Raw genomic sequence first — 21,297 nt, 5'->3', positions numbered from 1 at the left:
CAGAGAACAGAACTGACCAGGTATGACAAGGCCCTAGTTCCTTTTGGGAGAATTCTGAACTAAGCAATTTTGCCAGCATTAATTTTATGGTTTGTCTTTAGAGTAAGCCTTTATGATATAACTCATGAGGTCACTCTCTCTGTTGACTTTGTACTGAGCAGTGAACTTCAGCATACTGCATTAAAACTGGGATTTGAAGAAATCCAGTATGGGTGGGAAAGGAAATGTTCCTCATAATACACACATGGACATATATACAGATGTGAGTATATATGTTTAGAATATAAATCACTTAAACCAGTCAAAGCTGTCATCATTCATAAGAGGAGTGATGTGGAAGGGGAAAATAAAATCACATCCTTTATTAAATAAAATATGCCAAATATACATAAATTGAAACTATAATTTCATCTTCAGTGCTCATGATGTAATTAATCTCTCATATTTTACAGGTTTATGTCAACATAGCTTGCCAGTGAAATGAAAAGTGTATTTTGTATATAGTATGAGCATATTATTTTTCATAGCTATATTACATGGCACAGCCAGACTCCAGCTGCAACTCAAAATTACTGTATAGATATCATTCCAAATGTGGATTTATTGAAATGACATTTTCAGGATCACAAACAGTGCATGCATTCTGTAAAATTTCAAAATCAGGAGAAATCGAGGCTTAAAACTTAATTTAGGAAAGAACTGTTTTTTAAAAAAAGGTGTAATTAAATCACATTGAGTTTGTTATATCCTTGGTGAAGCAATCTCTATTTTCGCTTATGGGCATTGTGATGAATTACAGCCTTCAATATTAAGTATAGCACTATCCTCAAATGACCATTTAAAAGCAGACAAATACTCTAGCGTTTTTTAGTACTAACCAGAATCAAGAATACAGGAGGAAATAGGTATGCTTAGTTTATGTAAAATGAGACATACGGTCATAAGCGGCTTTAGCAATGGCTCTTGCTGCGTTCTTCTGAATTTCAGGAATTGTAGAGTTTTCTGCAAATGACAGGAGCTTCTTAAGACCCCCTGTTTGCTGAATCAGCACCATAGTGTCCATATCTTCAATGCAGTTGGCCACCACGGAAAGAGCTTCTATGTGAAGGTCATTCAATTCCTAATGATAAAAGCAAACACAACTTTAGAAAACTGTAGTAAAAGCAAGTCACACTTGCCAAATTTTACTACAAGAGGGAACTCCCATCACTCAGAATATAATATAATTAATTTTGTTGTGACAGAGGCCCAGGGAAACAGTTCTGTTTATTAACATAACATCACCCTCCCTGACCATTTGTCCCATCTCTTCTCATTTCCCCTAGTTTAAACTATTCTATAGATAAAAAATAATTGCTGGAAACTCCCAGTAGTGGTATCCCAGTGAAGTTGCTCAAACAGCCTTTCATCGACAACAGCTTTTATTTTTTAGGTTTTTTTAACTGGAGTATAATTGCTTTACAGGGCTGTGTTCGTTTCCGCTGTACCGTGACAAGAATTAGCCATCTGCATACATATATCGTGGACAGCAACTTTAAAATCTAAAAAAAAAAGTGGTTTTTGAAAAAGCAAACAGAAGCTGAAGGGAAGTATATTCCTTAAAACCTCCAGTTGGTAGAAGGAGTTATTGTGAGTGTGCCACTTTCTTGCCTGAGGAACCTCCAGAATCCCCACAGCAGTGGAAAATTGCAACCTTATATCTGAACAGTTAGAAATGTAAGGTAGAAATCCTTAAAGTGAGAGAAACACGGGAAGGATGCTCCACCACCATGGTATTCTATACAGCATCGCTTCTGATCAAAGAACTCACTTCATAGCAAGAGAAGTGGAGCAGCGAGCACAGGGGCACAGAAGTCAGTGGCCTTCCCAGGGCCCCACCATCCTGAAGCAGCTGGCTTGGTACAGCGGCCTCTGGAAGACTCCGCTACAACTGGAACTGAGCACAGGGCTGTTTGTGCTCTGAAACGTCATCCAGTATACGGTGTTGTTGCTCCCGTAGCACAGTTCATGGGTCCAGGAACCAAGGAGTGACACGGTAGTGGCCCCACTCACTGTTACCCATAGTGATTCAATAGCAAAATTTCTGTTTCCTGCACCCACAAACATAGGCTCTGCTGATCTGCAAATCCAAAGTAATAGATACTTCCACCCAGAGACACAGCAATGAGTCCAGTCCACTGAAATGAAATGACAGCCACCTGGTCTCTTTGGGGGCCTCGTGCCTCTGAATCAATAGGCGAAGAAGAGAGTTACTATGTGGGTTGGGGTGACTGATCCCAACTATCCAAGGGAAATTGGACTGCTATTCCACAATAGAGGTGAGGAAGAGTGTGCCTGTAATACAGGGAGTCCCTTACATCATCTCTTTGGTAGTACCATACCCTGTGATGGAAAACTGTAATGACCCAATGCAGACACAACTACAAATGGTCCAGACTCTTCGGGAATAAAGGTTTGTGTCACCACGTCAGGTAAAGAATCAAGACGAGCTGGGGTACTTGCTGGGCAAAGGGAATATGGAATGGGTATTGAAAGAAGGTAGTTGTTATTGATACCAACTACAACCATGTGATCAGTTACAGAAAAGAAGACTGTAATTGTCATGAGTATTTCCTTATTTTGTTATGAATGTGTGTGTGTATGTATGAAATATCTTTTTCTTCTCTTATCCCCTCAGGTAACATGAGATGTACTGATTTTATAATATAGTATTTTTAAGGTATTTTATTTTTAAAAATATTTATTTCTTTAGCCAGCTGTGCCGGGTGTGAGTCGCGGCACTCGGGATCTTTGTTGCAGCATGTGAGATCTTTATTTGCAGCATGCGGGATCTAGTTCCTTGATCAGGAATCAAACCTGGGGTCCCTGTGGTGGGAGTGTGGGGTCTTAGCCACTGAACCAACAGGGAAGTCCCTGTAATACAGTATTTAAGTATGGGTAGTTTTATACCTTAGTATTTAAATTATGGAATGTGAAGGAGAAGAGTAAACATCACCCAAGGACTTTATACCTTCTCCTCTGGGGAAGGGGACAGTGTGTTTTTGGTTGTACACAGGACAGTTGTATCATGTTAAGTGGAAGCATGATCTTTTATTGTTCTTATTTGGAGATTAATGACTTAGGAGCTCTGTATGGATGCCAAATTGACTAGCGATGGATTTGTGATGGTTAATTTTTTGTTTTAACTTAGCTAAGGCCACAATATCCAGATATTTAGTCAAATGTTATTCTAGATGTTTCCATGAATGTATTTTTTAGATGAAATTAATATTTAAATCAGTAAATTCACTAAAGCAGATTACTCTCCATCATATGTGGAAAATGACTCTTCTTGCCTTACCCTAGAGAAAACTAGAGCAGACAAAGGGGAGAAGACTAATTGCAGGTGTTTGAAGATAAAACCATAAACAAAAATTTAAAAATCTTAAATCTTCTAAGTCAGAAGATTAAAAAAAATTATTTTAGAATGGCCACTAGCATTAGTCTGATTTAATCATGCTGGTAAACTATGTAGCAATAAGCAGATTAGTCCATTATACTTAGTATCATGCTTAAATATAATAAAATTTCAATTTAAAAATATTCCATAATATGCATTTATAACAACACTTATAGAAGAGATACATCTTCTCATAGAGCATTGAATAAAGGTTACAGGTACCTTAGTTTCTAGGATCTTAATAAGCTGATCCACTCCTTGATTTTCTCTTAGCATGGCCCGGGACGCCTTATCATTTGTAATAACACCTAAGGTTTTGAGAGCCAACAACTGAATAATTGGATATTCTGACTTCAAGAGGTCTAATATAGGAGGGATGGCATTTAGTTCTTGAAGTGTTGCTCGGCACCGAAAATCCTGCCAGGAAAGACAAATGTTTAAATAAGTGATTTTTAAAGCAAAATACAGTCTCAAGAATAGAGACACTCTATTTTCTAACAAAGAACATAAGTTATGTTCCCATCTTTTACTCCAGATTCATTTCCAAAATAGCTTAACAACAAATATAAGCAAACCCTCAACTGATAACACCAAAATATTCATATTAGCCCTACAGACATTGTCAGTAACAGGAAATACACATGATCCAGGACTTCTCAGAAGCCACTGTTTCTTTGTTTTTGTCGTTGTTCAGTTGCCAAGTTGTGTCCAACTCTTTGCAACCCCATGGACTGCAGCACACCAGGCTCCTCTGTCCTCCGCTATCGCCATTCCCAGCTTGGCTTTCCTCTATCCATCTCGCAACTGGCCCCTAATATTAAGCTTTCTTCGGGCATAAAAATTGTAGGTTGTTGCTTATTATGGGTTGAATAGTATCCCCTCCAAACATGTTGAAGTCCTAGCCCCCAGAACCTCAAAATGTGACCTTATTTGGAGATAAGATTGTTGCAGATATAATTAGTTAGGATAAGGTCATAGTGGAGTAGTGGGTATTTACTGGTGTCCTTATAAGACCAGTGTCTTTATAAGAAGAGGAGAGAGAGCCAATGGAGGGAAATATAGCCATGATGAGGCTGCAAACCAGGGACCGTCAAGGATTCAGACCTGCTGTCAGAAGCTAGGGAGAGAAAAGGAAGGATTCCACCCAGAGTCTGGGACAGCACAGCCCTGCTGACACCTTAAAGTCAGAAATTCAGCCTTTAGAACTGGGAGGGAATAGATTCCTGGTGTTTTAAGCCAGTCTGTGGTACTTCTGTTACAGCAGCCCTAGGAAATGAATACATTGTTATTAACTAGTACTTCTGTTACAAGAAAAGGGGAGCTAAATCTTAATAAGGAGATTTAGGATGAAACACACAAACACATCTGCAGGATTATTTAGGCCCATAGGATGAAGAACAGTCACCAGAGAAGGGACACTGTTGCACTTGCTCTTCAGGAAGGGTAGAGGTAACACCAGGGGGTATCCAGCCACATGGCAAGGACACGCAGGGGCCAGGAATTCATGCTTTTGGGTGCCTTTAGTGATAAGTCCCTTTGTCATCTTTTGCTGTTAATATATATTTTCTCTATATATCTCTCTCTCAATGAACCCTCCCTCACCTTTGCTTCAATATCTCTTCTTTCACATTCTGTTGATGGCTATTTAAAATGGTGTCTTATACTTGCAGTTGAACTAAGGCTTATCAAATGTGTGTGGGAATTGTTCAGAAACCTGAGCAGGAAGAGAAGCAGAGAAGGCTGTCCAAAGCAGCCGGGAGCTGACCTGCTGGCAATGTGAGGGTGTGCCTGCTGGGTTGGGGATTGAGAGGTTGTGGGGCAGGGGCCAGAGGACAGGACAGGTGCAGGCGACGGGGTAAGGGGTGGGGGTAAAGGAAACCAGCACGTTACAAAGGAAAGTAGCATCTTGCAGATGTGAGCGATGAATTTTGTTCAGCAAAACTCAACTCACTAGGTTTTCACCAACACATTGAGACTAATCCAAAATCTTAGTAAACTGCATAGGGTACAGTAGGGTACAACCCATTGGACCACCAGGATTAGATCAATAGGTAAGCCCAGGTCAAAACTAGTTCAACACTAATATTAGATTTCCTGTTTTGGAAGAAACACATCTTACCTAGCATAAACCCACCTTAGTCTGCAAGCCATTCTATTCTTTTAAAATTAGGTTATGATTCTAAAATGCCCTTTCACGGAGGACAATTATTTTGTGGAAATTGAAAGTATCAACACTAAACTTCATTTTATTCTCTGAATGATAACTACTAAATAATACTGAGATGAACTGATGAATCAAAACTGGAGCATTTTAATAAACTTTTTCCTTTTTTAATGGGAAAATAAATTCTATAACCAGCTTTTGTCAAAACACGTTTTTAGAAGTTAATCTCACCTGGACCAAGTTGTAAATGCACTCAATAGAATTTTTCTTCACATCCGGGTCTGGGCTGCTTAGCAGTCTGATGAGAGGCTCTAATCCACCTTGTTCAAATATTTGCACTTTGCTGGTATACTCTACAGACATGTTTGCTAGGCAAAGACTAGCAAATTCGTGGATAACGACTTCTTCTGTGTATCAAAAACAAATAACACAAGTATGTAAAGGCTTATTCAACCATTATTTTAAAGCATGCTTTGAAAACCAAAGCTCCACAAATCTTACTTTGGTTGGAGCCCATCTTAGTTTGAGAGATTTTAATGATAATTCACAATTGGTGTTTCATAAACTATTTTCAATAGACACTTTAATCAGAAGTGTATAAGAAACCATTCCCCATTTTTTACATAGATGTAGGTTGCAGAGTTACCTTCTGGAGCCAGCCGAGCAATCACAGAATTCACGACATCTAACTCCCTTAACAGTTTTTTAACATCATCTGCAAAAGAAGAAACAGAATATTAATGTTTAATAATAATAATAATGGCAATGTCTGTGGAATAGTTCTTTATGAGATAGGTTCTAATATTACCTGATTTTACAGATAAGAAAACTGAAGCTCAAAATCACACAGCAAGTAAAAGGCAGGCCAGGTCTGTCTGACTCCAGACAGACTCTAGCCCATGTTCCTTGATTGCTCAGTTGTCCTGCTTTCCAAAACACTAGGAAAGATAACCATAAATGTTCAAAAGTGCCTAGAATACCAGCAGTAGAGTTAGTGTGCCCTGCACTTGCTTATTATGTAATAGTAATTCTTTTTTTGTTTTTTTTTTGGGGGGGAAGATACTAAAAATATTTTAAAATTTAGATTTTTAATAAAACTAGTACAGAATGCCAATAAGAATTAACCTCAGCCTTTTTTCATAAGTACATCTTGTATTCATTCCATTTGATTATCACAAATGCCAAAAGTGTTTAGATATATTGACTTTTTAAAGTTCACTTTTGTCCTATTTATAGGAGCCTAATTAAAACTAGACAATTATGCCTCTATTTCTTTCTTGCTCTCCTTAACGCCCTTTTTCTTAGAAATAGACACAGCTGTTACTTCAGTTTTGCAATTTCTCTTCTTGGTTGATTATCTTTTCTGTCAGTCAAAATTAGCATTACCAGAAGTTTAGAAAAGTTCACTTTGCAGCAGCTGAAACATATGGTCTAGGGGATTAACCACTGGATATATATGCCTTTTCTTAGACACCTTTTCCTGTGGAATTCAGGGATATAGCTGTCTCTCAACCAGTCAAAACTTCTTTCTCTCTGTTCTGTTCAATATGACTCAAAGAAGGCTAGTGAACTTATGTACGTGAATAGGCTTTCAGTACAAGAGAATAATTGAGTTTTGGGGAAGTAGAGGAAAGACATTCTATGCTCTTGGATTAATTCTTAGTCACAATTTTTTGGTTGCATAATGTTCACCATCTAATTTACTCTTGATCATACATACTCTTTTACATCAACCTTTTTCCTAAGACAGCGAGCTCTTCTGATTGCCTTAAGTAATGTAGAGTCTGGGCTTACAAGGCTACTTCTCACAAGGATCCTGATGAAAGCTCCCTCTTTAGTTGACTTAATTAAATGAGTCTCGGTTACATTAAACTAAATACAGGGTTAAGACTTCACCTTCCAGTGCAGTGGGGTTTGGGTTTGCTTCCTGGTTGGGCAGCTAAGGTCCCACATGCCTGCGGCCAAAAAACCAAAACGTAAAACAGAAGCAACACTGTAGCAAATTCAATAAAGACTTTAAAAATGGTCCACATTAAAAAAAAAAGAAACTTAAAAAAATAAATACTAGCTGGAAGGTAAAAGAAGACAGAAGCTCCTGTTTGATAAAAAGGTTTAACAAAGTAATTTGCGTGCCTATCTTGGATGGCCCAGGCATGGCACAGGCTCATAGCTCAATCACTGTAGCCAAAAAAAAAGAATTTATTTGAAACTGCAAAAGGGGAAGACGGTTTTCATAGCAAGCCTTTAGCACCTGGAATGTTGGAACATTCTGTTGGTTCATCCACTATAAGCATGTGGAAAAGCATATGAAAATACAAATTTCTGAAGAATAATCAGTTATTTAAAGACTGTCCAAAGACGATGATTTAATCATGCAGCTTCAGAGGTGTATTTATTTATATATTAGTCTGGAAGCATGACTTCATTTTAGGTCAAATGACCAGTTGCTTTTTTTTTATTCCAAATCTCCTTAGACACATAGGAAAAGTGAAGCAACAGTTATATATTATATATATATATAATATATAATAGTGTTGGCTCTCAGCAAAAAAGGAGGTTCACAAGCACTTGAGGATATGGTATGTCTTATCCATATCACCAGATAGTTCAAATAGAAAATCAGCTAAAGTGAAAGTGTTAATTGCTCAGTCGTGTCTGACTCTTTGCAACCCCATGGATTGTACCCTGCCAGGCTCCTCTGTCCATGGAATTCTCTAGGTAAGAATATTGGAGTGGATTGCCATTCCCTTCTCCAGGGCATCTTCCCGACCCTGGACTTGAACCTGGATTTCCTGCATTGCAAGCAGATTTTTTATCGTTTGAGCGTTAACCCCAATAATTGTTTGATTTTTTCACCTACTTCATAGAATCATAGAATTCAGTATACTTGAGACTCAAGCACTCAGTGGAGACCTTGAAGACAGCCAAGCTCTTTCCATGATTAAGCTTTGCAGTTGCAGACTGCATTGGTCCTAGCACTGGTTACAGCCTAGTCAGCCAGCTTACAGATTGTGGTTTGACAGTTCTAAAAGAGCCATCTCGGTTCTCTGTTCTCTGCTCCCTGCTCCGAGAGGAAGTGCCAACTATAGCTTATGTTCAACTCCTGTTTGTTTTTGATAATTGGAACTTTGTACTTAGAGGTTACATTTTGTCGCTCACGGATGGGCTGCTTCTGGAGAGGTCATGAGGTGGCCTTCTGGCTTGAGTTTAGTACCACTGGTCTCAGGAGAACCCATTTGACATTGGCTTGCTTTTTACTTACTTTGGCCTCAAGTTCTGAGACTATGCTGTGTGAAAGAGGAAGGGGCCATCCTCAAGGATGTGAACTTGCCGAGTGCCTTATCAGGAGTTGGCCCTGCAGTTGGTCCACAATAAATGGGGATAATTTTGCATGGCAAAGAGATTATAGTAATTGTCTTTATGATAGGTACTGATTCCTTGAACATAAAATTGAACTCCAAAATGAATTATGCTTCTCTGCAGGTTTAATGAAATTTCTGAGGTTGCTGAAATTTGTGTATTTGTTTTTCCAAAGCAAGATCTGCTGGTGAGGGGAAATACCTGACTGGTTTCATTATGGTTTATAAATGAATAAACAGATATTTAGTTCTGTAAAAAAATAAAAGAGCCATCTCATGTAGCATCCAAATGTAAGAGTATTCATAACATTTAGGGGCCACAGACTCCTTTAGAAACTCATGAAATTCAATGTAAAAACCTGCTCAGAAAAATCTGCAAACAAATTGTAGGGTTTCACAGATGATAAACTCCTCATATAATGGAAAGATAAGAATACTAAATAAAATCAATAGAAACTAAGAACATAAAAAAGAGGGGAAAAAAGTCACAGAGACCTAGATATTTCATTAGAAAATGTAAGTATAAACAAGAATTTATAACTCTTTCTCCCCCAAAATCATTTAGAAGGAGAACCTGACTTAGCATGGACACTAATGTTAAGAGATTTAGTGAATAGAAAGTCTACTGAACTATTGGTCAGAGAGTAAAGCTGTAATTTTAGCTCTCATCTCAGTTCTGCTACTAGCCATCTGCATGACTTTGGGCAAAGGACCCAATCCTTCAAAGAATCCTTCTGTGTTTAAAATGAGTTGCACAGGAGGCATTAGGAAGCACCTTTGGTATATAAACTCTGTGGTGTGTACACAGAAATTTAAATATTTCCCCTTTTTTGTTGTTTATAAATAATGTAATATGCCACATTCAATATGGCAGAATTAGTCTACCGAACCTCCAGAGATGGATTTATAAAATAAATAAAATTAAAATGAATCCCTTAAGGTTAAATTTAAACAAGGATAATGTGTCAAGTGAGATTACTTGATTATGATTTTAAAAGCAGATACTTACTGTTAGAAGCCAGGATTCCAAATATCATAGTAGCATTTCTTCTCACAATTTTGTCTTCATGGGTGAGTAGCTTAGTTAAAGGTTCCACAGCTCCAAGTTCAAGGAGGGTGGCTTTATTTTCCTCACCTACCATCACAGGTAAAATAAAATCAGAAATGGATAGCAATCTCATCAAAATTCTTCCTTGTGTCATTCCAGTTTATTTGCCGTTTGCCTTTCACGTTCCTCTGCTTCTACACATATTTCTCTAGAATAAACTTTAGAGCAAAAGTATCCTGGATGCTTGCTGCTCTCCTTTCCCTCGATGTTTACACAACTAGCTTTCTCCTTTGGTTCTTAGCTCATACTTAACCTCCTGAGGGGTCTCCTCTGACCATCCTACCTACTGTCATCACTACATACCAGTCTTTCTGATTGCTCTTTATCCTGCTTTATTTTCTTCATACCACTTAATGATCTCTGTGATTGTTTGCTTCCTCTCCTGTAACTTGACTTTCCATGAAGACAGATACCCTTTTTATTCTGTTCTTTCATAACTGCAGTGGCTAGCACAGTGCCAGGCATCTAATGGGCACTCAGTAATACTGGCATAATTAATTATGAAAATTAACGCAGAGAATCTCCACCTCAAGTTCAAGTGTGTGTGGTGGAGTTTAGGGTGTTCATTTTTCACCCAACAGGTTCGCCTGCAGCCATCATGGCTACGGCAAGAAGCCCCAGAACCAGGTCACTGAAAGCCAGCATCGAGCCCAGTTGTAGAAGCAGATTATCCATACCCTGTAAGTGGGATATCATTCTGCAAAGTCTGGAATAATGTTTAGGTCCTGATTAATTTCAACTTTGCAATTTCTCCAGCTATGAAGACATATATTTCACTTTCAAAATTAATTTAAGAGGAGAATATTTCTTTGCCTCAGTTTTCTCAGAAAATGAAGATATTTTGTACCTGAAGTTACAGGTTTATTTTGATAACACCTTTCTCAAAACACAGACTGTATCTTCCTATAGTCTATGGACTTGCCTTGTGTCTAAATATTTAGTCACTTGAAAAGAATATGTTGAAATATGCATTGTTGATTACTACAAAAATCCTTCTCAAATTTTCCATAATTTTGCATTTTATTGAGGTTCTAAAAGTTAATTTAGATGAAAATATTTTGTAAAAAAAAATCTCCCCCCCCCCCGCCACTGTACCACACAGCATGTGGGATCTTCTCTCTCACCAGGGGTCAAACCTGAGCATCCTACACCAGAAGCATGGACTCTTAACCAATGGACCACCAGGGAAGTCCCAAATAAATTTTAATTCAAGGATAAACTTTAGGATACTTAAATAAATGGTGGCTTCATAGAATCAATGGAGAAATATCCCATCTTTTACAATTTTCTAACAGAATTTTTATATAATTGGTATTATTTCTTCTGTGTTTGGTAGAGTTCAGCAGTGAAAACATCTGGACCTAAGTTTTCTTTGTGAGATATTTAACTATAAATTTCCATTTCTATAATAGATAAGGGGCTGTTCAGGCTATCTTTCTTTGAGCTTTGAGAGTTTGTCTTAAAATGAATTTGTCCAATCCATCTGAGTTGTAGAATTTATTGGCTTTATATTGTTCATAATATTTAATTATCCTTATAATATATGTAGGAGCTGTAGTGATGTCTCCTCTCTCATTCCTCATATCGATAATGTCTTATATCTTTTTATTTATCAATCTGACTAGACATTTTTATTACTCTTATTCATCTCAAAAAACCAATTTTTCATTTTATTGCTTCTGTCCATTGTTTTTCTGTTTTCTATTGTTATTTCACTGATTTCTGCTCACATGTATATTATATTCTTAACACTAATGCTTGGGTTTCATTAGCTCTTGTTTTTCTATTTTCTTAAAGTGGAAGCTGAGGTCATAGATTTGAGAGACCTTCTTGTTTTCTAACAGTCATTTGGTACAATAAGTACTCTTTTAGTAGCATCCTACAACTTTTTATATGCTGTGTTTTCATTTTCAATTTGGATTTCCCTTTTGATTTCCACTTTCATTCTTAGGTTATTTAGAAGTATGTTATTATTTTCTAGCTATTGGGTGATTATTCAGAGTTCTTTGTGTTATTGATTTTTAATATAATTCTAATATGGAATAGCATATATTTTGTATGATTGGAATTTTAAATTTATTAAGGCTTGTTTGATGGCCCAGAATATAATCTATTTTGATAAATGTTCTGTATGCACTTGAAGAGAGTTCTGATGTTCTTAGAGTGTTCTAAAAATATAAACTAGGTTAAATTCATTTGTATTGCTGTTCAAATCTCTTATATCCATATAGATTTACTATCTACTGGTTCTTTCATTTATTGAGGGAAGAGTATCAAAATCCTCAGCTATAATTGTGGGTGTCTATTTCTCTTTGCATCTAGCGTCATATAATTTGAAAATCTGATATTAAGTACTTAACACAACTGTTTAGGATTTTTCATAGCATGTTGATTAATTGGCCCCTTTATTATTATTACAAAATGGTCATCTTTATCTCTGATAAAGAGATATCTCTGATATCGTCTTTATCTCTGATACCATTCCATTTTTGTGATAGTAACAGCTCCTTCAGCTTTCTGTTGATTAGTGCTAGCATAGGGTATCATTTTTCCTCCTTTACTTTCAAATTATTTGTTTCATTATATTCTAAGTGCATTTTTTGAAGGCAGAATGTAGTTTAGTCTTGCTTATATCCAATAAAACACCCTGTCCCTCTTAACGTATACAGACCATTTACATTTAATTTGATTATTGATATGTTTAGGTTTAACTCATATGTGTTTCATCATTGTTTTTCTTTTCTTCATTTCTGCCTTCTTCGTATGAATTGAAATTTTTATGATTCCATTTTATTCCTTTGTTGGCTTATTTGATATCATTGTTTTGGGACTGTGGTATATATCCTAGCACAGTCTTCTTTCAAGTGGTAGTATATATTACTTCACATGCAGTACACTTATATAATATACTTCCACTTTTTTTTTTAACCTTTCTACCTTGGTTCTGTTGTCCTATATCTTACTTTTACACATGTTTCAGACCGCACAATATATGATTATTATTTTTGTTTAAAATAACTAATTTGTTTTTTTAGTGATTCAAATAAAAAACATTATATGTTACCATTTCTGGTGTTCTATCTTTATTCTTCTTCCATATTTCCATCTGGTATCATTTTCCTCCTGCCTGAAGGACCTACTTAATATAGTTAGTAGTGTGGTCTCCTTGCAAAGAGCTATTTCAGTTTTTGAATGTTTGAAAAAGACTTTATTTCACTTATGATTTTGAAAGATATTTTTTCAGGGTGTAGAAACCTAGGTTGAAAGTTTTAATTTTTTTTAGTACTTTAAAGATGTTGCTCTGCTGACTTTAATTTAAACAGTTACCTGTTTATTTGGATGTGCCGGGTCCTAGTTGCGGCATACAGGATCTTTTAGATGCAGCATTCAAACGCTTAGTTGTGGCGTGTGGGATCTAGTTCCCTGCTGCTGCTGCTGCTAAGTCGCTTCAGTAGTGTCCCACTCTGTGCGACCCCATGGACGGCAGCCCACCAGGCTCCCCCATCCCTGGGATTCTCCAGGCAAGAACGCTGGAGTGGGTTGCCATTTCCTTCTCCAATGCGTGAAAGTGAAAAGTGAAGGTGAAAAAAAAAGTGAAGTCGCTCAGTCATGTCTGACTCCCAGCGACCCCATGGACTGCAGCCCACCAGGCTCCTCCATCCATGGAATTTTTCCAGGCAAGAGTACTGGAGTGGGGTGCCATTGCCTTCTCCTGACCAGGGATCAAACCCGGGTCCCCTGCATTGGGAGCACAGAGTCTTAGCAACTGGACCACCAGGAAGTCCTGAGACTTTCCTTGTTTTTGATAATTGGAAAATGTCCCTGAATTGGAGTTTGATTTAAAAAATCATATTTAGACCGAGTCTCTAGGTTGGGGGCAAATAACAGAAGTGAAGTACTCTTTTCATTACGTCAAGGGCACATGTTATCTCTGTTGATGCTGATTTTGATCGCCTGGCAGAGGCAGGGTCTGTCAGGTTTCTCCGCTACACACTTTCCCCCAGGTGTCCACTGTGTGCTCTCTGGAAAGATGTCCATGCACAGCCCCTAAGGAGCGGGAAGTTGTGTCCCACCTCCTTGAGGGCAGAGTATCTGCATAAACTGGGATTCTTCTGCATTGGAGATTTGTCTTTTCTCTCCTGTTTATTTACTCATTCAATCATTTTTTAATCTGTATAATATTTTTCTTCTTCGGGCTGTAAATCTAGGATGGCATGCGTGTGTGTGTGCTCAGTTGTGTCCAACTCTTGGCAAATCCATGAGCTGTAGCCCACCAGGCTCTGCTGTCCATGGGATTTCCCAGGCAAGAATACTGGAGGGGGTTGCCATTTCCTTCTCCAGGGGATCATCCTTACCCAGGGATTGAGCCTGCATCTCCTGCATTGGCAGGTGGATTCTTTACCACTGAGCCACACAATTATTCCAGATTTGATCCTTAGGAGCTCTTTCAGCTCCTGTGACATTTACAATTTTTTAAACTGCAATAAAGCCTTCAAAATGACTGTTCTACCCTGACTAAATTACTCTTTAAGACTAGGGTAGGAACATAGGGAGATACATTATTTTCAGGTGATAAATTAAATGATATTCTGGTTGTCTGAAAGAATTCATGAGACAAGTAAGTTAAAGACTAAGGAGAAAAGTGCCCATTATGTAGTAAATATTTTAAGAAAATAATGAAATAGAAAGATAAATTGAAAAAATCCAAACCTTTTAAAGCAAATCTATAAATGGCTTCACATGCTTTAGCCAAAATTTCTTCTTCGGGAGAATTAAGCATTAGTACCACGGTTGCGACTTTCTTGCTTTCAACTGTTAATGGATCAAACTGAAAGGCAGAGAGAAAAATATCATAGCCACAAATGAGTTTTAAAAAGCACATAAAACATGAATGGTGTCTTGAAACTTAAGGAGAATATTAATCTTACAAAAAGGATGTGGTCACTGCCCACAAAGTGCATTGCAAAATTTTTATTTAAAAAATATCACTGATGGAGAGTTGTCAACATTGCTGGCTTTGAAATTCCTGGAGTATGGAGGGAAAAGCAAAGTATTTTGGAACCTGGTGGTGTAGTCTGTCATTTTAGCCATGGGAAATCAAAAAAGTTACCTAAGCTGTTAGAATTTCAGTTTCCTTCTCTGAATAATGGGTATAATAATACCTACTGTGAAGGATTAAGAGATTAGAGATCATCCATGTAAAGCATTTAGCAAGTTGTCTGGCACATAACAGATGCTCATTAAATAACATATCTTAGTATAATTCTTCATCAATACACAAGAATCCTTGATAACCTGCTCTATTAGATACTCTGGCAACTCAGTGATCAGTACCTACTTTCTAACCACTATACCATTTCTTGAAAAGCAGGAACTACATTTATGTGAAACAACTAAAAATTTAAAGAAAGCAGCAGATCACCAAAGATAAAACTGGATAAAATCTGGAGCAAGGAAAAGGTAATATAGTATAAATAAAAAGTATAGGACTGTAAGAAGTCCTGTATCCTGCTGTGAGATCCTGAGAATTCACATTTAGCTGAAATAAACAATAACAAAGTCATGACCCCTATGGATTTTCTTTGGTCAAGGAGAAAACAAATTATTACACTGTTTTCTTCCGTTTCCAGAGACCATGGACGAGGATGTTCTGTTTATGACACGTGTAAACCAGTGGCAGATGTGTGTTGATGTATGGCAAAACCAATACAATATTGTAAAGTAAAAAAAAGTAATAATAATAAAGAAATTTAAAAAAAAGAAAATTGAATTCCAACGCTTTAGCTGCTTCTTTGTGTTGACCCTTTCTAAATGGACATCTTAATGTGTTTTCAGTTCAGTTCAATTCAGTCACTCAGTTGTGTCTGACTGTTTCTGTTTGCGCCAGGATTGCAGCACGCCAGGCCTCCCTGTCCATCACAAACTCCAGAGTTTACCCAAACTCATGTCCATCGAGTTTGGTGATGCCATCCAACCATCTCATCCTCTGTCGTTCCCTTCTCCTGCATTCAATCTTTTCCAGCATCAGGGTCTTTTCAAATGAGTCAGTTCTTTGCATCAGGTGGCCAAAGTATTGGAGTTTCAATTTCAAAATCAGACCTTCCAATGAACATTCAGGACTGATTTCCTTTAGGATGGACTGATTGGATCTCCTTGCAGTCCAAGGGACTCTCAAAAGTCTTCTCCAACACCACAGTTCAAAAGCATCAATTCTTCGGTGCTCAGCTTTTTTTATAGTTCAACACTCACATCTATACATGACTCCTGGAAAAACCATAGCCTTAACTAGACGGACCTTTGTTGGCAAAGTAATATGCTGTCTAGGTTGGTGATTGCAACCATGAAATTAAAAGACACTTACTCCTTGGAAGGAAAGTTATGACCAACCTAGATAGCATATTCAAAAGCAGAGACATTACTTTGCCAACAAAGGTCTGTCTAGTCAAGGCTATGGTTTTTCCAGTAGTCATGTATGGATGTGAGAGTTGGACTGTGAAGAAAGCTGAGCGCCAAAGAATTGATGCTTTTGAACTGTGGTGTTGGAGAAGACTCTTGAGAGTCCCTTGGACTGCAGGGAGATCCAACCAGTCCATTCTAAAGGAGATCAGTCCTGGGTGTTCTTTGGAAGGAATGATGTTAAAGCTTAAACTCCAGTACTTTGGCCGCCTCATGGGAAGGGCTGACTCATTGGAAAAGACTCTGATGCTGGGAGGGATTGGGGGCAGGAGGAGAAGGGGATGACAGAGGATGAGATGGCTGGATGGCATCACTGACTCGATGGACGTGAGTCTGAGTGAACTCCGGGAGTTGGTCATGGACAGGGAGGTCTGGTGTGCTGCAATTCATGGGGTCGCAAAGAGTCGGATACGACTGAGTGACTGAACTGAACTGAACTGAGGTTGGTCATAATTTTCCTGCCAAGGAGTAAGCATCTTTTTAATTTCATGGCTGTAGTTACCATTTACAGTGATTTTGGAGCCCCCCAAAATAAAGTCTGTCATTGTTTCCACTGTTTCCCCATCTATTTGCCATGAAGTGATGGGACCAGATGCCATGATCTTCGTTTTCTGAATGTTGAGTTTTAAGCCAACTTTTTCACTCTCCTCTTTCACTTTCATCAAGAGGCTCTTTAGTTCTTCACTTTCTGCTATGAGAGTGGTGTCATCTGCATATCTGAGGTGATTGATATTTCTCCCAGCAATCTTGATTCCAGCTTGTGCTTCCTCCAGCCCAGTGTTTCTCATGATGTACTTTGCATATAAGTTAAATAAGCAGGGTGACAATATATAGCCTTGACATACTCCTTGCCCTATTTGGAACCAGTCTGTTGTTCCATGTCCAGTTCTAACTTGCTTCCTCACCTGCATACAGATTTCTCAAGAGGCAGATGAGGTGGTCTGGTATCCATCTCTTTCAGAATTTTCCAGAGTTTGTTGTGATCCACACAGTCAAAGGCTTGGGCATAGTCAATAAAGCAGAAATAGATGTTTTTCTGGAACTCTCTTGTTTTTTCGATGATCCAGCAGATGTTGGCAATTTGATCTCTGGTTTCTCTGCCTTTTCTAAACGCAGCTTGAACATCTGGAATTTCACAGTTCACGTGTTGTTGAAGCCTGGCTTGGAGAATTTTGAGCATTAATGTGTTTTGGGATGTAACAAAATTGACGTTCATTTTTGAGTAGAGGATGGAGAGAGAGATTACTCTGAATAAGGAGACATAATTGTGTGAGGTTAGAAGAGTAGAGAAGACAGAGAAGATGGCAGTAAGCAATGACCTGAAAGGACGTGGCTAGGATAAAAATACCTCTTGGAGGGAAAATAGCTGTTGGATTTTAGGGCAACATTATCTAACATACGAATTGAAGCTGTTACACATTTAACTTAAATGTGAAATTTAAGTTAAAATGCAGAAATCAAACACCAATTAGGAAAGCCAAATAGAAAATGCATTACTGTTTTGGTTTATTTTAATTAGGGTCTTCTATCAAGTGAGATGACAGTATAACACTGTAAAGGTCATATAGTCTTTGCAAAACAATTATATATTACTCAATGCTCACTTAAAATAACAAAGGTACTTCTAGCTTCTATTTAAAAAACTAATTATCCCTAATAAAAAATTATTAAATCTTCTAAATAATAAAAACAAATTGAAGCTGGAGCTGTTACTTGCACATGTCTAACTCTGTACTAGAGCTGAAAGAGTGTTCAAAGTCTCAAGCCTCTTAGACTCTTTCTGGAAGACAGATCGTCAGTAAATATCTGCTATGTGCACCAGGCTTATAGGTCCTTATGGATTCCAGTGACATGAACCACTGAGAAAAAATGGCCTCTAGGAGAGCCTAGAGGCATGGCTAGTATGCTGTCTGCAGCACTGACCAGGAATATAAGGGCCTGGAAATTCACAGAAATTTTAAGGAAGAACTTCTAAAAGTGCCTGGAGATTGAGGCTTGAGAATTATTTTGCTGCTGTTGCTGCTAAGTCGCTTCATTCGTGTACGACTCTGTGCAACCCATAGACGCCAACCCACCAGGCTCCCCCGTCCCTGGGATTCTCCAGGCAAGAACACTGGAGTGGGTTGCCATTTCCTTCTCCAATGCATGAAAGTGAAAAGTGAAAGTGAAGTCGCCCAGTCGTGTCCGATTCTTCCCAACCCCACGGACTGCAGCCTACCAGGCTCCTCCGTCCATGGGATTTTCCAGGCAAGAGTCCTGGAGTGGGGTGCCATTGCCTTCTTTGTAAGAATTATCTTAGTTAGGTATTAAAGGTAACCCCAGAATTTCAGAGCACTTGGGGTCATCACTTGCTCACTAACATTTTTTTTCATATTAATATGGCTGCACCAGATCTTAGTTGGGGCATGAGGGATATTTTGGTTGTGGCATGTGGGATCAAACTTGGGCCCCTTGAATTCGGAGCATGAACTCCTAGCCACTAGACCACCAAGGAAATCCCTAACAATATCTTTTTTAATCTGAAAATTTGAAAGTTGGATTATATCTCTCAGAGCTCTTCCAAATATATAATTCTAGGATTATATGAAGTACAAAAACATGGAAAGACAATAAATGTTGCTTTGGGGAAGGGAGAATTCATTTGAACTGGGGTAGATGGAGAAAGGTCTATAGAGGTGGTGGAATTTTACGTGTGATTTGAAGAATGGATACAACAGGGTAGGCTGAGATAAGGACATTCTGTTGGGGGAAACAACACCAGGAAGGTTTAAAATGGAAATGAATGTTGCATTTATGGTAGATAAAATAGGAGCTTGACTAAGAGGAAAATATGTAATAGGAAGCAGAAATATTATTGAAAAATAAGGACATATAAGGCCTCAGCAAATGACCTAGATCTTCCTCCCCACCCCCCAACCCCCAACACTCTAATGGGAATGATCAGCACAGTTCAGAGGAAAGGCTTGTGACTCAAGAAATTTCAGTTCAGTTCAGTTCAGTCACTCAGTCAAAGTCTGATCCTTGGAGACCCCATGGACTGCAGCATGCCAGGCCTCCCTGTCCATCGCCAACTCCCAGAGTTTACTCAAACTCATGTCCATTGAGTCAGTAATACCATCCAACCATCTGTCCTCTGTCATCCCCTTCTCCTCCTGCCTTCAATTTTTCCCAGCATCAGGGTCTTTTCAAATGAGTCGGTTCTTCACATCAGGTGGCCAAAGTATTGGAGTTTCAGCTTCAGCATCAGTCCTTCCAATGAATATTCAGGGTTGATTTCCTTTAAGATGGACTGGTTGAATCGCCTTGCAGTCCAAGGGACTCTCAAGAGTCTTCTCCAACACCACAGTTCAAAAGCATCAATTCTTCAGCGCTCAGCTTTCCTTATAGTCCAACTCTCACATCCATACATAAATACTGGAAAAACCATAGCTTTGAGTAGACGGACCTTTGTTGGTAAACTAATGTCTCTGCTTTCAAATATGCTGTCTAGGTTGGTCATAACTTTTCTTCCAAGGAGCAAGCGTCTTTTAATTTCATGGCTGCAGTCACCATCTGCAGTGATTTTGGAACCCAAGAAAATAAAGTCTCTCACTGTTTCCATTGTTTCCCCATCTATTTCCCATGAAGTGATGGGACCGGATGTCATGATCTAGTTTTCTGAATGTTGAGTTTTAAGCCAACTTTTACACTCTCCTCTTTCACTTTCATCAAGAGGCTCTTTAGTTCCTCTTCACTTTCTGCCTTAAGGGTGGTGTTATCTGCATATCTGAGGTTATTGATATTTCTCCCGGCAATCTTGATTCTAGCATGTGCTTCATCCAGCCAGGCGTTTCTCATGATGTACTCTGCATATAAGTTAAATAAACAGGGTGACAACATACAACCTTGACGTACTCCTTTCCCTATTTGGAACCAGTCTTTTTTTCCCTATCTAGTTCTAACTGTTGCTTCCTCACCTGCATACAGATTTCTCAGGAGACAGGTTAGGTTGTCTGGTGTTCCCATCTCTTTCAGAATTTTCCACAGTTTGTTGTGGTCCACACAATCAAAGGCTTTGGCATAGTTAATAAAGCAGAAGTAGATATTTTTCTGGAACTCTCTTGCTTTTTCGATGATCCAGCAGATGTTGGCAATTTGATCTTTGGTTCCTCTGCCTTTTCTAAATCCAGCTTGAACATATGGAAGTTCACGGTTCATATTGCTGAAGCCTGTCTGGGAGAATTTTGAGCATTACTTTACTAGCGTATGAGATGAGTGCAATTGTGTGGTAGTTTGAGCATTCTTTGGCATTACCTTTCTTTGGGATTGGAATGAAAACTGATCTTTTCCAGTCCTGTGGCCACTGGTGAGTTTTCCAAATTTGCTGGCATATTGAGTGCAGCACTTTCACAGCATCATCTTTTAGGATTTGAAATAGCTCAACTGAAATTCCATCACCTCCACTAGCTTTGTTCATAGTGATGCTTCCTAAGGCCCACTTGATTTTGCATTCCAGGATGGCTGGCTCTAGGTTGGTGATCACACCATCATGATTATCTCAGTCATGAAGATCTTTTTGTATAGTCCTTCTGTGTATTCTTGCCACCTCTTCTTAATATCTTCTGCCTCTGTTAGGTCCATACCATTTCTGTCCTTTTTTCTGCCCATCTTTGCAAGAAATGTTCCCTTGGTATCTCTAATTTTATTGAAGAGATCTGTAGTCTTTCCCATTCTATTATTTTCCTCTATTTCTTTGCATTGATTGCTGAGGAAGGTGTTCTTATCTCTCCTT

General features: G+C 38.4%; 1 protein-coding gene across 1 annotated transcript in view; it reads right to left on the bottom strand.

The window, feature by feature from the left end:
- The window catches only part of ARMC3 (armadillo repeat containing 3), a 91,326-nt gene that overhangs the window by 58,192 nt on the left and 11,837 nt on the right, over positions 1–21,297 (bottom strand). Inside the window, 6 exon segments of the mRNA XM_005901641.2 lie at positions 937–1,120; positions 3,662–3,856; positions 5,835–6,010; positions 6,250–6,318; positions 9,972–10,097; positions 14,781–14,898. Coding sequence (XP_005901703.2) covers positions 937–1,120; positions 3,662–3,856; positions 5,835–6,010; positions 6,250–6,318; positions 9,972–10,097; positions 14,781–14,898 — 868 coding nt within the window.

The sequence above is a fragment of the Bos mutus genome, chromosome 13 (genome assembly GCF_027580195.1).
Source record: "Bos mutus isolate GX-2022 chromosome 13, NWIPB_WYAK_1.1, whole genome shotgun sequence".
Taxonomy (NCBI): Eukaryota; Metazoa; Chordata; class Mammalia; order Artiodactyla; family Bovidae; genus Bos; species Bos mutus.
The sequence above is the reverse complement of the archived record's forward strand: the minus strand, read 5'-3'. Positions and strand labels throughout refer to the sequence as shown.